At 33.2% G+C, this 15,819-nt stretch overlaps 3 protein-coding genes across 4 annotated transcripts; 1 reads left to right on the top strand and 2 right to left on the bottom strand.

The window, feature by feature from the left end:
* Positions 1-782: 782 nt before the first annotated feature.
* Positions 783-4,679, bottom strand: LOC114374619 (G-type lectin S-receptor-like serine/threonine-protein kinase At1g11300). Of its 2 annotated transcripts, none has more exons than XM_028332284.1 (7): positions 3,287-4,676; positions 2,988-3,107; positions 2,290-2,450; positions 1,989-2,199; positions 1,607-1,844; positions 1,372-1,522; positions 783-1,257 (listed from the first exon to the last, which is right to left on the bottom strand). In XM_028332284.1, exons 1-7 carry the CDS (start codon positions 4,554-4,556, stop codon positions 949-951), a joined length of 2,460 nt encoding a protein of 819 aa, XP_028188085.1. In that variant the 5' UTR covers positions 4,557-4,676; the 3' UTR covers positions 783-948. The 2 variants fall into 2 exon arrangements, 1 of the variants encoding a protein (XP_028188085.1); XR_003658591.1 differs by having other exon boundaries at positions 1,116-1,257; positions 1,372-1,505; positions 3,287-4,679.
* Positions 4,680-7,413: 2,734 nt separating this feature from the next.
* LOC114375476 (calcium-binding protein KRP1-like) lies at positions 7,414-8,511 on the top strand. The gene has a single exon (XM_028333261.1). The coding sequence runs from the start codon at positions 7,809-7,811 to the stop codon at positions 8,151-8,153; it is 345 nt and encodes a 114-aa protein (XP_028189062.1). The 5' UTR covers positions 7,414-7,808; the 3' UTR covers positions 8,154-8,511.
* Positions 8,512-10,350: 1,839 nt separating this feature from the next.
* LOC114377275 (ubiquitin thioesterase otubain-like) lies at positions 10,351-14,204 on the bottom strand. Its single transcript, XM_028335714.1, has 10 exons — positions 14,069-14,204; positions 13,907-13,957; positions 13,404-13,651; positions 13,055-13,120; positions 12,874-12,957; positions 12,604-12,726; positions 11,544-11,596; positions 11,323-11,372; positions 11,147-11,247; positions 10,351-10,988 (listed from the first exon to the last, which is right to left on the bottom strand). The coding sequence occupies exons 3-10, from the start codon at positions 13,566-13,568 to the stop codon at positions 10,725-10,727; spliced, it is 906 nt and encodes a 301-aa protein (XP_028191515.1). The 5' UTR covers positions 13,569-13,651; positions 13,907-13,957; positions 14,069-14,204; the 3' UTR covers positions 10,351-10,724.
* Positions 14,205-15,819: the final 1,615 nt, after the last annotated feature.

The following is a 15,819-nucleotide window of genomic DNA, read 5'->3' as shown; positions in this document are numbered from 1 at the left end:
AATTAAGTTTTAGTTTTTAATTCAATTGAAACTGAGATTTTGATGTGAAATAGATATATAGTGTGAGCTTATATTAATTTTTGTGAATAGAGTCAGATATTTCATGAAAATTATTATGATTAGTTGTTATCAATCATAAACAAGCATGTGTGGAATTTTAGATTAAGTTTGGTATTGCGAATTAAATAATTAATATTATTGTATCCGATGTCAAATGCATGTTTTACGAGAAATTTTTCTAGAGCTGACAAATACCCTTACCAATATAATGAGAAGGATACTATCCCTTAAAACCATTGTGATGACTGATGTCTACAAATTTTAAAATAGGAGTGGAAATATTAGTTAGAAGTTCATTTTCTTTTAAGAAAAAATGGCCTTGTTAAAATGACAAAATGCTCCAGATCTAAGGGTTCATTTCTGGTGTGTTTGATATAACATTCTGAATCGGTTAAAATTTAATCGATCTAGAAAAAGTTCTACAAGTACTGGGAGCAACATCTGTCGCGGAACTGACGCGAAACTCCCGTTTAAACCGATGTAAAACACTTTCCCTGTAGTAGTGAATTTAAAACCACATTAATTGAAACAAAATCTTGTAGCAAATAGTAGTATTAGTGAATCACTCCCTACAAGAATTACTATAAAGAAAAACCTCAACTTCGAATTTACATCTACAACGGTCGTCAAATAATACCTTACTCCTACTTTATGTACGCATTGACTTACCAATTTTGTCACAATAGAAATCTTTGATATTGAAATTAAACCCAACATACACCTTTAGTTAAAACCACATTTAAGTTTGATGATAAAAACATAAAATTACGTCTACAGTTTCGGAAGACAAATATATACATAAATACAGGATTTGGATTATATATATTTACAGTTTTAATGAGTTGAAATCGGCATGGGTATATTCATTTACAATTTTATCATTATTTGCTATCTACCTTGCATGTCTGTGACAGTAACATTGTTGATGGACTGTGTTCTGTGGTTCTGTCGAGATGACTCCGCAGACGATACAATTTGCCTATCGACAAATGCAGGATGTGATGGCCGAGGAAGATTGACAATCTCACTATTGAGCATTGAAACTACTGTAGCCATAATTGGCCTTTCGGTTGCAAGATTTTGCAAACAAAGAAGTCCGATGTGTATGCATCTCTCGATGTCATTCACATGATTTGGATTAGATATTTCAGGGTCTATCACGGATTGGATGTCCTTTTCATTCCATAATTTCCAAGCCTGAAACCAAAACAAGAATCAGCTTATAACAGTTAAAACAACTACAAATTTTCATAATTATCTACAAGTGATTGTGTATTTTCAAAACAAAGAACATAGTTTAGAAAGGCTTACAAATCCTAAGAGACTCATTGATTGGTCATGATCGTAATAGCTACTGATTTTTCTCCCACTAATAATCTCTAGCAACAAGACTCCAAAGCTAAAGACATCTAATTTCTCAGAAACCAGTCCTCGGAATGCATATTCTGGAGGCATATAACCACTGCAATTAAGCCATATATAACCACTCCAATCAAGCCACTGGATTATTATAGTGGTATAATCTTGATATAGAAGAGCTACTTACAATGTTCCAACAACCCTTCTAGTATTGGTCTGTATATCATTGCCTCCAAAGATTCTAGCCATACCAAAGTCAGATATTTTTGGATTTAGCTCTCCATCCAACAAGATGTTACTAACCTTTAAATCTCTGTGTATAATTTTTAGTCTAGAATCTCTGTGGAGATAAAGCAAACCTCGAGAGATTCCTTCAATAATGTTGAAGCGTTTTGGCCAATCTAGATCTTTCTTTTTGACTGGATCTGTAAGAACAAAATGAAAGTGAACATAAAATAATATTGGAGAAACAATCCTAATTCAATTGAATAACCAAGTTTCTTGAACTGAAGAACTCAATTGTTAAAGATACTCTTATACGCACAGATAAGAAAAAAGCTCGTACTAACCAAATAATATTACATCCAAACTCTTGTTAGGCATGTACTCGTATACCAACATATTTTCCTTCTTTTTAATACAGCAGCCAAGAAGTCTGACAAGATTGCGATGTTGAAGCTTTGATATAACTAAAACCTCATTCATACATTCTTCTAACCCTTGTCCAGAGGTTTTTGAAAGTCTTTTTACTGCTATTTCATGTCCATCTTTCAATTGTCCCTGGTAGAAAATCAAAAAAGAAAATAGATTTTGTGCACTTAATTACATGAAATTATTTGAAAATTGAGCTTTACACAAAACAAAACTTACCTTATATACTGAACCAAAACCTCCCTTGCCTAGTTCGTTGGCTGAGTGAAAATTGTTTGTAGCATTTACAAGTTCTTCAAAACTAAAAAGTGGCAACTGATCATGCAATTTGACTTCATTGTGATCTCTGTTCATTCTCTGTCTTAGTGAATATACATTACCTGTGACGAGTAATAATACTTTCTATTGTCAAGTCAAATTAACAGCACTTGAGTATCACCGATTATTAACTAGCTAAAACATGTCAACAGATATATTCTGGTAATTTTAAAATTAAATTAGTTTAAAAGTCAAATCAAATTTAGAGTTACAATAATTTTATCAAGTATTTTGTAATTGACAGGGAAATATTCAGCATTATAAGAACAATAAATGTAATGTTTAACTTGATTTGAGATTTTACAAAAAACAAAATCAAATATTTAAATCATTTGTACAGCTATTTCATTTCTGATAATTTTTTCAGAGGTTCAATAATCACGATCTCTTAATTTATCCTCTTCCTTCTCTTTTCGTTGCAGTGGGGAGCAACATATTTCTATAGAATTTATATACATATTCCGACCAAAAGTAATCTGGAAATGAGGAATGATACACAAATGTCAAATTGGCAGAAAACATTTTCATCTTTATCTAAATGCAGTTGGAAACCGTGAATATTCTTGAATCAAAATTAAACTATAATTTAACACACATACCTGTTGGTTTAGTAGTCCATTTCCATGAGAGATAAACACAGCCAACCAAAGTAATCGTTCCTATAGTTACTCCAACTGGAATTATAAATTTCCTGTGTTTTCTTTTATCTGCAAGTTTTTCTGCATAAACACAAGTCAAACAGCCCACTCATAGTAATTGAGATACTAAATTTTAGCGTCGAAATAGAGTTACAAGATTGATTTGGTGGATGAAGGGAGAAGGGAAGAGGGAGAGGTCATGGTTCGAATTCCTCCCATTAATAACTAACATTTACAGATTAAAAAAAACGGTAACAAACCAAGTTCTGAAGGTGGCACACGAATGTAAAGATCAACCCCTCCACTTGCGAATTTCTGTATGTCGATCAAGTCTCCACTCCAAACCATGCATCCAATGCCACTGTCATATGCGTAGGCCACGCAAGAGCAACTCTCCAAACACTGAGCTCTGCATTCATCTTTCAAATAATCTAATCTTCGTACAAAATCTGGCACTTTGATATTCTCAAGCCTCAAAAACCCATCTTTGCTGACTTTACTTCCATTTGTGTGTTCCCCACATTGCAGTGGCTCACTCCTTACACACCCACTAGTCCAATTTTTTCTATTCCACTCCTCCACATTTTTGGGCTTATATCCATTCAAACAGCTGCATATTGGAGAATCCTGCATACTACAGCTTCCAAATGCCCCACAATATCCATAAAGATCGCAGGAAGTTCTTTGCATCACCATCCTCTTAACTAACTTTTCATTGAACCACCAGGAGCATACAATTTGACCATGTGGATTCAAGGTCATGATTCCAAAGTAAGATTGATTTGGCAGAGTATAAGAAAGATAAACAGTTTCATCATCTACATCATTCATTATATTCCATCCACTTAGATAACCAGGTGACATCTCAGTTGAGCCAATAAAAATCTGGCTATTCCACGGACCAGACCGATGATATGGTCGCGTTTCATTCAACCAGAAAAACATTTCTGGAGTGTTTGGGTGTTCAAGAGTAGTAGAATAGTATCCAACAGAAGGATCAGAAGCACTTCTCCATGATGTTATGCGTATTTTCTCACCTGTTTTTTGGTTACTACCAAACTTCATCTTTGGCACGAGAGCATGACAAGGATGTCGGAAACTCTCCCATGTAGTTTGCCCCGATGCATCATCTAGGAGGACTAGATTTCCAGTCTCTAAAAGTTTGGCAGTTGAATTGGTTGCAATATTATGTGTCAAATTTGTTGACCAAACAGCCCTTTTGTTGCTATCTAATACCACGAGATTGCCATCCTCAGAAATTTGAACAGTTCCGGAAGAGCTCTTCTTTAGTGGCTGGTTTCTGTTAGCTACCCATATGACATTGGAGTCAGAGAGATACCAGATTCCCAGGTAGCGATTTGAAGAATTTTGAGGGCTGAAGAATCCTAGCTTGAAGGCACTATTAGCTGAGGTGAGAGTGTGAGGATCTCTGATGAATTGGCCTGGTGTAATGGTATCGTTGCCAGAACTTAAGCACTGACAAAAACAGCAAACTATGACCAGAGCAAGTATCAGACTTGTGAAATCCATAATCCGGGTAGAACAGAGCTGAATGTTTATTCAGTAATATAGCCAACATGTTATATGTTCAGATTATACTGCTTTGTATGATGGAAGGCCTTGGTCCACGTCCTTTAAGGCCTTAGGCCTCATTTTCTTATTTTATCGGCTAATATGTGTTGACTAAGATAAGCTATCATGCAAGTTGCATTGGACAATCGTTTGATGGCTAGTTGCTTGTCATAATTAATAGGAGAAACTTTTAGATTCAATTCTACATGTAACTTTGGTGCTATTCTTCAATGAGCATGGTCTTCCGTCTTAGAGTTTCTAACCTACAAAATAATGGTTTCCATTAATTTTTTTTAAAGAATATTGATGATAAAGTGGTCAAAGGTTGCAGCACAAGGTGTGCCCATTGCCCAAGCCCAACAGTGAGAACTAGTATAAAAATGCTCCCCACACCATGCTGTAATACAAAACTCAGCAAGTATTCTATATCTGCCCCGGGCTGCACCTGAAGACAATTATATCTTTGATTTTATTTTTTATATTACACACCGGGTCAGGCCGGGCCAAAAAGGCTCACTTTTATTTGGGTTGTCTCCTTAAGAGCCCAGGCTTGCCCTATTTGCAAGATTGACCCATTTTGCCAGCATAAAATACGAACGTATGTATGCAGCTTATCTAAAACATATATACTAGTTTCAGTCTTGAAAATGCTATTTGTTCGTTGAGTGAAGGGACTGTCATGTCTTGAACCTGGGACCAATAATGTTTGCAATAAGCAAACCATTATAGTTCAGTCTTGAAAATACTATAAACAGTAACGGTACCAACTTCCGAGGAATGTAGAAACTATGTGAGGCCAGAAATGTTGTTATCCAATTGCAAGGAGAAGCTATGGATTAGAACCCCATGAGTCATGCTGACGATGTGCCTAGGTGGCAAGGGGTGAAGAATGTGATGGATATGTTAGAGTAGAATTTTTTGCCAATACTCCTGTTATGCATGTTAGAATCTGTAAATTAAAATTGCCAAAATAATGATTCCTAATTACAAAATCTTAAGAAAAAAAAAAATAAGACGCAAATTTATTTACTACATGAACTTAGGTTGGCATACTGATCAAGAGTAATAGATCGTATGATTATTGATTGTATAATATCTTAGCAGCCTTAGCTTCATAAAGGATATGCAGTCTTGCAGAACCCTGTTTGAAACTTAGCATTGACCTGTAGTTTAGTCTATTGTTTGCAAATAAAATTCTCATTTTGATAAGGAAAAATATATTTGGACTGTTGGACACACTAAATGCTATTTAAACTAATCATTTTTTTCACTATATATTTTATCTATTTTTCTCCTCTCTCTTTTTGTGGAGATATTTTATCTATTTTTCTTCTCTTCTTTTTTTACCTACTTTTTTCACTCCTATTTTCTTCCTCTTTATTAAACAGTGTTAATAGGAAACCAAATAGGACGATAGTATCAATTTTGTTCAACAAGAAATGACTTTTTATTTCAAGTTTATGATCAATTTTCCCTTGAAAATATATGTATGAATGTGGTGATTGCTAAATTTTCGTTCAACTCAATTTTGGCCGTGTGGGAGAAGCTCATTATCTGTAACTAATTCCATTTTACTCAAAAAAAATTATAGGAATTAGCTAATTAATAATATTCCAAACATGATTAAAAATCTACTTTAATTGTGACTTTAATTAAGATTATCAGTTACATGATTTACATCAATATTTAATTTTTATTAATTTATTAAAATTAAAAATTAAAAATGTATTTAACTCGGCTCATTAAAGAAATAATAATTTATTTTTATTAATATTAATATATTAAAAAAACGGCTATTTTTTCTTTATAAATTTATTACAAAACAAGCAATGACTAATAAAAAGGAGAATTTATTTTTATTTGTCCGTGAACAAGAAGCTTTTCCCAATATTTTGGATAAAAACAATCATCAATGATTTGATTGATAGTAATTTTCGGGACATTAATTTATTTGTTTAAAGGATATAACGGTTTTCTTTCACATGAGTAACTTTTATTATTATCGACAAGCCATTGTAGGCCCAAGTCCTGTCACATACAAGCCGTACACAGTGCCTACTTTTGCGCAAACCATCTTTCATAGAAGCCACGTAACTATAGCATTCCAAACCCAATAAGACAGAATCAGCTAAATCCAAACCTTCGAAAACTACATGAAATTTCTATGATTTAACTCCTTTGTTTCTTCTCTTTTTAGAAATTCGGCAGCTTCCCTTGGCACTTTTGTGCCTTATATAGCCACGAGAGGACTTGTCAGAAGGAAACCAACAAAGTAAATGCCTCAGTCTTTTTCCAATCCATGATGCATTATTCCATTCCATCAAGGCATCTACCACTACCACATCAAAGTTGTGGCCTTGTGGGAAAAAATATTAACTTGTGTTTATAAACATGTAATATAACAAACCTATGGTCTTTGTAAGACAAAAAAAGGATGTAATGATTGTGCGTGAATGCATGTATCGATTATCATGTTATGATCCCTAGGAAAACTCTAGCATCCCAATTCAAAATATCTCAAAATTTATTATAAGATCCAAATTAGGGTACAAGGATAATCGTTAAACACCTAATAATCCAACTTGCATCTAGATTTAATTATGTGTGTGTGGGTCAACTCTTTGGACTACATGGCTAGCTCACGGCATCTTCTTGCTTTCGTTGTTTGTTACTTTTTCGTGTTTGGATTTGTCAGTGGCATGCAGCAGTCCAAAACCGAAGAAAGTACCAAATTTTTATGTCTCATGAATGAGAGGAAAATGCTAACCTCACGAGTCATTATTATGGCCATTTTGTACCTTCGTTAGTCACACTACAAGAGGTTCCCCGCACCTTCCACGAAAGAGTAACCCCTTTAGACAAGAAAATTAAAATCAGCCTCCAAATTGTTCAAGCAAAAATAGTGCCTAGCAACAACCCTTCCCGTCTCTTCGACCCTTTACAAAAAAAAACACTAATTTTTCCTTTACAAAAACCTTCGTCTGTACCAGAAATTGTCAATTTCTCATCAACCAATCCATCACTCTTTCCTTCCATTCTTCATCTGACTATATAAATGCACATACCCAGATTAACAACTTCCCCACAAAAAAAGTTCCTCTCTTTATTCTCACTATAGAGCCCAAACTCCATTCCTTTTCTTTCTTTTTTAGTCACAAGTGTAGTGTTGCATTGAGAAATTAACTAAGACTAATTAACCAATTAGCACCAATGGCGTCGAAGAAGAACACGGTTGTTTTTGAGGACTACTTCCCTGCAATGATGGAGAAACTGGGCACTGAGGGGTTCATGAAGGAGCTGACAAACGGATTTCAGTTGCTGATGGACAGAGAGAAGAAGGTGATAACGTTTGAGAGCTTGAAGAAGAACTCTGCATTGCTTGGGTTGGAAGGGATGAACGATGATGAGTTAAGGTGCATGCTGAGAGAAGGTGACCTTGATGGTGATGGTGCTCTGGATGAGATGGAGTTTTGCACCCTCATGTTCAGGTTGAGTCCTGCTTTGATGAACAACTCCAAGGAACTTTTGGAGGAAGCCATATACCCTTTTCATTAGTCCTTTTTTTATCCATAGAATTTGCAATACTGACGCGTTTTGCTCAACCAAGTAAGTTAGATCCCTTGATCTTTTCTCTTTTCTTTCTATCATTTTCTTTGTCCTCTTTTCACTCTCACTCAGCTCCTTAATCTTGTGTGTTCTAAGGTGGTTTTCATTTCTTGTTTTTGGTTTCTTTTTTAGTATTTTTTTTATGGAGCTGTTCTGTAGTGTGTAATTGCGGATTTCTGGTTAGTTGGTTGAAGTCTTATTCAACAATGCCATGCCACATATTAAGTTATTACTATTACTCTTTATTTTTGTCTATCAGGTTGCCTCCTACCATACGCGGTAAGCTATACATGCTGTTATGCATCAATATAGGCATCATAATATATTAAAAAAAAAAAGCATTGAAACAGCAATGTGGATGCTCTAACTCATGCTGACCTTTAATAAGCAACATTAATAAGCAATTTATTGTTGACTAAAAGTCCAAAACAGTCTAATTTATGTGCTGGGAATAATGGAAACGTTGAGATTTCATCAGAGCAAGAAGTAATCCAGGGGCAAATAAAGTAGCTTAAAACAGAGCACGTCAAGTGAAGGGAATTATCTATACGGAGATAATTTCATTTTCACCTGTTATTTGCCAAACCAGGGATTTTTTAGTGTAGTGTTACCATAACTACTTTATTCAATAGTGGTGTACCAATATCTAAATAATGCAATTATATAGATTAACTGCGGTGTATCAAATTGATTATACAAATGGACACCACTCCCACCCCCAATTTAGAAATCCAAGTGACGATGCCTTAATGATGGAGTAACTGATTCTTTTTTCATATTCTCCCCTTGGCCTGGACGGCACACAAAAGTGACAAATAGTCATATAGTCCAATATAGAATTATATTGCATATACAATATTTTTTATAATACTTTTTCACAATATTAGATATGAAATTAGTCCAAAAGTTAGTTAAAAACTAAAAAGTTAATTAGAAGTTAAAAGATGAAAATTGATAACTAAAAGATGAAAGCTGGTAGCCGAAAATTAAAAAGCTAGTTTATTAAATTATAATTATTCGACAAAAGTAGTTGTTAAAGTATTTATAAAATATAAAATAACTAAAAAAATAATAAAATTATGGTTTATTTAAAAAGGATAAACAAAAAATTTGACAAATATAATAAGAAAAAAAAGGAAAAAAATATTTTTTTAAGTAACGTTTAAAAAAATGTTAAAAATTATTAAAAAAAACTTATTTATCAAATAAGCAAATAAATTTTTTTATTAATAAAAAAATTAAAAATTAATTAAAATATCTTAACGAGCAATCATTATGTACCTAAATGTTATCATAACAATCTTTTCTTTCCACGATAATATTTTAAAATATCATTATATTATTTATACACGAACAAAAACATTTATGGTCCGTTCCGTAGAGATGAAAAAATAGAAAGGAAGTTAATTGAAATGAAAATTTTGAATTAAGGTATAAAAGTTTGAATCTCATCATTATTTATCTCATTTTTCACTCTCTTTTTGTCCAAACAAATCCACCCTTAAGGAAATGATGAGTTGATGACCCCATCGTAAAGGAAAAAAACGGATTTGGCAAATAAGCTGAAGATATTTGGCTTCGCTATCGCCATAAATGTCAGTTGAACGTAGAAGCGTCTTAAATACGCTCCACCGCATAATCAAGTTGAGGTTGAGGGTTTGGGACACCGGATGAACATGAAACCTAACAAGTTAACAAATGACCAGAGTCCCATTTAAGCAGAGATTCACTATATGCCTCTGAACTGATGGTGACTGTTTTAAATAACTGAAAGTTCACCACACTTTTCCCTTGGTTTGAATTGGATTATTTTCTATATTCCTTTTTTTTTGGTGGCGGGGGGGTCAAAACTCAAAACTCCTGCCCTTATCTAAAATTTGAAGCTGTCAAAAAAGTAAATGAGTAAGGTCATGAAAAATGAGAATATGGGAAGAGTTATTCATAACCATACAATCGCAATGGATAGTCAAGATTGGATTCAAATAAAACAATCTTAACCATCTATAATTAAGTCAAGATTAATTATCCAACCTATCAATATATAAGTCCCCTATAGTCATCAAAGAGCTATATTATCCATAAGTTCTACACGGTAATGATAAAATGATCATTTGTGCAATATTATTGTGTAACAAATGAGCACACATGCAAAACAGAAACTGCCATTGCCATTGCCATTGAGATAATGCACGTGCTTCATTCTACAGAAGCTACAAGGAGCCATGCTATTACACTAATCACTAAACCCCCATGGAGAGATATTGAGAACAATGAAATCATGGATAACATGTAAAGCAGCAAACATCAAGCTGGGTTTTAAATTGTTAGCGTGTTAATGTTGACGTACTTTGTTGATCAATCTCTTCTAAACAGGTAACGTTCAAGAAAATTGACCATTCAACATTAACAAGGTACAGACCACACATGTCCTATAGCAACCGGGCTGAGTGCAGAGCTGTTGCGGCTCCACACCACCACCAAAAAAGTAACAAAGAAAGGGTCTTTTCCCCAAAAAAGTCATCATTTTGGATAGAGGATGTCATAGTGACCAGGACGATATAGTAGTGTGATGAAAGGAATGTTCTTTTCAGAGCTGCAACTAGCATTTGGGAGATCACCAGCCACTGGCATGAAATCATGATGATTTACACTGACACCACCAGTATCACTTGAGCTGCGGTCAAGGTACACAACACGGACTGGAATGCCCAATGCATCTGAAAGGGCAGTAATGTGCACATGGTCGCTCTCTTCACCCATTGGTTCAACAGATGATTTGCAAAACTAAAAAATAAATAACATGATATTAAAATCAGAACACAGAGACCGTGGACAATTTTTCAACAATAGAGCTAATAGTTGTTTTCATTTTTGCCAGATTAACTTAACAACTAACAAGCAACTTTTTGAAGGATTATAAAAGTTCTCAACATTGAACAAACCTGCTCGACCGTTGTATTAGTTAAGCCTAGTATGAATGGTTCAAAAAATTCTGTGCGCTTTTGTATTGCGGCAGAGGTAACAAATCTGAAGAACATAACGACTGACAAAACAAATTTGTCAAGACATGTGGAAGAAATGAGATCCAGGCATTTAGGGTAGATTTTTAGTCACTCACCATAATCAGATACTGACTGATCTCGGCTTCTAAGAACAAGCTCTTCATGACTGTGATCATATCAATAAAAAGGTCATTCAAATAAAACCCCAGGGCAGATAGAAAAACAATAAGAAAATTAGATAAACAGTAAATTGTGATAATTAAATACTATTGGAGCATATCATGCTTGTGGTTCATGATTGTCAACCCAAATTCTTGGTGAAGGAAAAAGTTAACACCTTATGGAAGTCTCTTTCCCTTGAATAACAGATTCCAGCTGCTCAAGGAATAACTGAAATTTTTTACAACAATAGAATTAATCAAAAGTAAATTTATATATACCCTTAGATTATGAATAAAGTTGTATGTATGAGCTTTCTAACCTCTGGAAATGCCTCTACAGATTTAGAATTAGTACAAATAGAAGAAAAATATGCCAAAAATATTTCCAAATTCTTCCCCTTAGTAGAAAATTTTCTATAGACTGAACACAGAATATTGTATGATTTCCCCAATTATTTGAACCAGAAGTTTTTATTTCCCTCTTTAGTCAATTTTCATTCATTGGAAAATTACAACTTAAAAGAAAAGCAAGAAGTTGAGAATAGCTTCCAGTGCAACAAAAATAAAAATAGACCATAGCTCCAATCTATGTAAACTGTAAAGCACTTTGTCAGGTCCATAGGCATATCTGTTCAGGGCCCAGACTTTGCAGCTTCTATTGAAGTTGGTTTACTTTTTCGTATATGATTTTATAAGATATCAAGCTCACAGTGATTTGAAAGGGAAAGAGAAAAGAATAAAGAAAAGGCAATGATGATTATTGAAGATGGTAACTAGCTATCACATGATAATTAAGTCAGTCTACTTCATTTTAGTTTAATTTTGGGGAAACATTAAAAGAAAAAATGAGTTCAAATTTATTCCTACACAAACAAACTTACATAAGGATTATATAATGTGGTAATTCTGAAGACATGAATAGAAGTAATCACCCAATTCTCATACGACTAACAAGACTGTTAAGGAATTAAAACTGGAAAGATGAAAAATCTATTCAAACATTTCCCATTGTTTAAGGGCTTAATTTGTAGATATAAAAAGTATTGATAGCTACTTTCAACTACCACAATTTTTAGGAGAGATTAGTTCATGCACACAGTGCAATATCCCTATTTCCAAAAATAGCAATCAAAAGTATTTTTCAAATGTTAGTTGCGTGTAGTCCATTTTGCCAAGAGAATATTAAAATGTTAATAAATATCCCACGAGGATAAGGAATTGCAGTAGAAAAGTTACCGCAAAAAAATCTTCAAAAGTCAAGTCTGCATAACCCAAGGTCTGCAGTGCTTTTCTACTTTTTTCAACATTGGCTTGGATACGATCAACTTCTGCTTGGTCTTGACATTTCATAACATGCTCCTGAGAAAAAAAAAACAAAGAAAGTTTATGACAATCTATCATTGACCAAAATTATTAGAATATTTAGTTTCATACTCCATAGACCCCAAAATAGCCATCCAATGTAAGCAAAGGATATGCTTTTAAGCTAGATAAACCAAGACATACAAGATATGAAAACATAAAGCTTCGAAAGAAGCAGTTTCCATCTCCTCGAGTACGACGAATGGCAGCGTATTGCTCATCAAGCACCTGCATTAAGGGGAATAAGAAGGGAACTCAACAAACATGATAAGATGAAAGGAGAAAATAAAGCAAAAAATTAAACAGAGCTTAGAGGTTAGCAAACCTTTATTTTCTCCAGCAAGATAGGACTGCCTGATTTATATTCAGCAGCTAAGCTACTCAGTGGTTCCTGCCAATTTGTCACATGAAATCATTGTCCATACACTCATTATTGAAATTATAGTCCACCCCCTCCATCCCCAAAAGAAGTTGCAAAGAATAAAAAGGGACACAAAGTAATGCAATTTGAATGTAATGACTTGTGGTACTTTCCTCAAGCTCATATTCAAATAGATCAAATTCAGATCTTCAAGAGAGGGAAGTTATTAGCACTATACCCAGTAAACCAACTAAACCTAAATCGCTAGGTAAGAAATGAGAGAAGTTTCAAAGAGTTATGCACTAAGCCTTGCCTTGTCGCCCACAAATGGAACTTTCTTAGCCTCTTCAGACTGAATTGTATACTGCTGCTGCATTATGTCATCGTCCCCAAAATTGGTCCACCCATCAATTTCAGACCCTACAGCAGTCACACTCTTTATTTCCCCATCTTCCACAACAGCTTCTTTACTCTGCATTTTTCTCTCAAAAAAAGTTCAATATTTTTTACTATCCACTACTTTTCAGAACAAGCAACAACCTATTCACGAATTGTACAACCCTGCCAAAAATAATATCCGTTCATGTTAGTCTCAGAAACACTGTTAATATTTCACTGATGAAATTCAATTGAACTCATACCTCGGCGGCAACCATAATCTTAGGAATTTAAAGTATAGCAACAACATTAACAAAAATTGAATATATTGGCAATCAAAATCCAGCAATCGTTTATTTCCGTCACATCACAAGATGAATAAATTGGCGCACGCGGCAACATTAACATACAAACTATGGAAATTGAATAGAGACTAACCGGAAATTGATTGCATGGGCGGTGTTAGGAAAACCCTTTTCGGAGCAGCAACTGCAAATGAAAAGAGAATAAAAAACCACAGTGAAATCTGCTTCAATTCGCATTGAGAAATGAAAAAAATAAAAATAAAAAGAGCACGAAAAGGGGAATGTTTAACGGAACCTATGGCGATGAGAACTGAAAAGAGAAACCCCACAATCTAGGACAGTGAGGTGGAAGACTGAGATCAGTAAAAGCAAATCCCTAAATTCCCAACAGATGCGAAACGCATAAGCGTTAGCGTTTTATAGTGCACGGCGCTGACGGGTTAATTAATTAGAAGATTTTTATAAGTTATAGTAATTAATAATTAATCGTACATAAATATATTTTTTAAGGAAGTGTATTGGATTGAGATTTTGAGAGAATATTTTGACAAAAACAATCTTGAAGATTTTAAAAGATTATGTGAGATTGTATTGATTTTGTGGGATTTTAAAAGATTTTTTTTAAAAGACTTTTTAGAATCAGGATTCTTAACCCAAGATTTTAATGGATTTCTAACACAGATTTTTAAGATTTCAAAGTACTTTATGGATTTTTAAGATTTTGAAAGATTAATACATTTTAAACAAAAAAATAACGGAAGTTACAAAAGTGAATGAAAAAGATGATAAATAAATTATAATGTTTGAATAAAGAAAATAAAAACGATAGAAATTTTAAACCTTTTAATAACAAAGTCATTATTGCCTAAAAAAATAATAACAAAGTGATTCTCACTTCATGTTCGCCTAATTATTAGCATTTCTTCTCATATATGAACCTATATTAGTCCTCCATATATTAGCATCTTCTCGTTCCTGCTCTTGTGTTTGAACAATGGGTTCATAATACACTAACAAGTGTCTTAAGGGCACATGTTAGCATTTTCCATAAAAATAATACTCATATATCATAAAATCATTTAAAAAAAACTATTAACAAAATAACAATAATAATAACACAATAACAATTAAAAAATTATTAACACAATAATAATAATAATAACACGCTGTCAAAAAAATAATAATAACACATTAATAATTAATATTTTAATAATAACACAAGAAAATAATAATAATAATAATGGACGTTGTAAAAAAAACAAGTTGAAGAAACAGAAAAAAAAAAAAGTTTTTTATTTTGATTTGCATATACAGTACTAAAAAAAAGCAATATGAAATCTTGATGCATATCAATTGTCATTCTTTTGATGCATATTCATTGCCTGGACGTTGAAAACAATATGAATACGAAATCTTGAAGCATATACAGCACCCTTTTCTTTTGATTTGCGTAATATACATATAGTATGAACAATATTGACTATCGATTGTCATTAAAAAGTAGGTAAAATTGATTGAAAAGTTGTAAGAGAATAAACCTGGTAGTGGTTTGTGTCTTGTTCGGCAGGAGAAGAAAAAGTCTTTGGAAGATTATGAAAAGTCTCAAGGGTTTGGGTGAGATTGTTGGAGGAGTATTTTATGTGTATTTCTAACTAAAAAGTCTCTCAAAATCCATTCCACAAAAGAATCCATCAAAATCTATTTACTTTTGAATACCAAAAGACATTTTAAAAGTGGTAAGAAATCTCAATTGAATACCAACAGATTTTGTTGCCCTGAAAAAAAAATCTTTATTGTCTTAATTGAATACCACAAGATTTGTTTATATTTTATAAAAGTCTTGATTGAATACCACAAGACTTTTTAATCATAAAAAAGTCTTTTAAAATCCTTTGAAATCTTAATCCAATACACCCTAGGATAATATTGAGATGATATTTTTTTAATAGAATCTACATTTTAAAACATCGATGATAAAATATTTAGATTGAAACAATGTTTCATTTCAAATAAAATAATTTCGTTCATTTTGAAAGTTTTAAACCT

The sequence above is a fragment of the Glycine soja genome, chromosome 11 (assembly GCF_004193775.1).
Source record: "Glycine soja cultivar W05 chromosome 11, ASM419377v2, whole genome shotgun sequence".
Classification (NCBI taxonomy): Eukaryota; Viridiplantae; Streptophyta; class Magnoliopsida; order Fabales; family Fabaceae; genus Glycine; species Glycine soja.
Note: the sequence above shows the minus strand (reverse complement) of the source record. Positions and strands in the feature narration are given on the sequence as shown.

Excerpts from the sequence above, each read along its gene's own strand:
- LOC114374619 (XM_028332284.1), bottom strand. The coding sequence starts at position 4,556 with ATGGATTTCACAAGTCTGATACTTGCTCTGGTCATAGTTTGCTGTTTT. Across the intron at positions 1,845-1,988 it reads TTTGGATGTAATATTATTTG|ATCCAGTCAAAAAGAAAGAT; the intron begins GTTAGTACGAGC and ends TTGTTCTTACAG. Across the intron at positions 1,523-1,606 it reads AGAAGGGTTGTTGGAACATT|TGGTTATATGCCTCCAGAAT; the intron begins GTAAGTAGCTCT and ends GCTTAATTGCAG.
- LOC114375476 (XM_028333261.1), top strand. The coding sequence starts at position 7,809 with ATGGCGTCGAAGAAGAACACGGTTGTTTTTGAGGACTACTTCCCTGCA.
- LOC114377275 (XM_028335714.1), bottom strand. The coding sequence starts at position 13,568 with ATGCAGAGTAAAGAAGCTGTTGTGGAAGATGGGGAAATAAAGAGTGTG. Across the intron at positions 12,727-12,873 it reads GCTTTATGTTTTCATATCTT|GAGCATGTTATGAAATGTCA; the intron begins GTATGTCTTGGT and ends TTTTTTTCTCAG. Across the intron at positions 11,373-11,543 it reads GGGAAAGAGACTTCCATAAG|TCATGAAGAGCTTGTTCTTA; the intron begins GTGTTAACTTTT and ends ATATGATCACAG.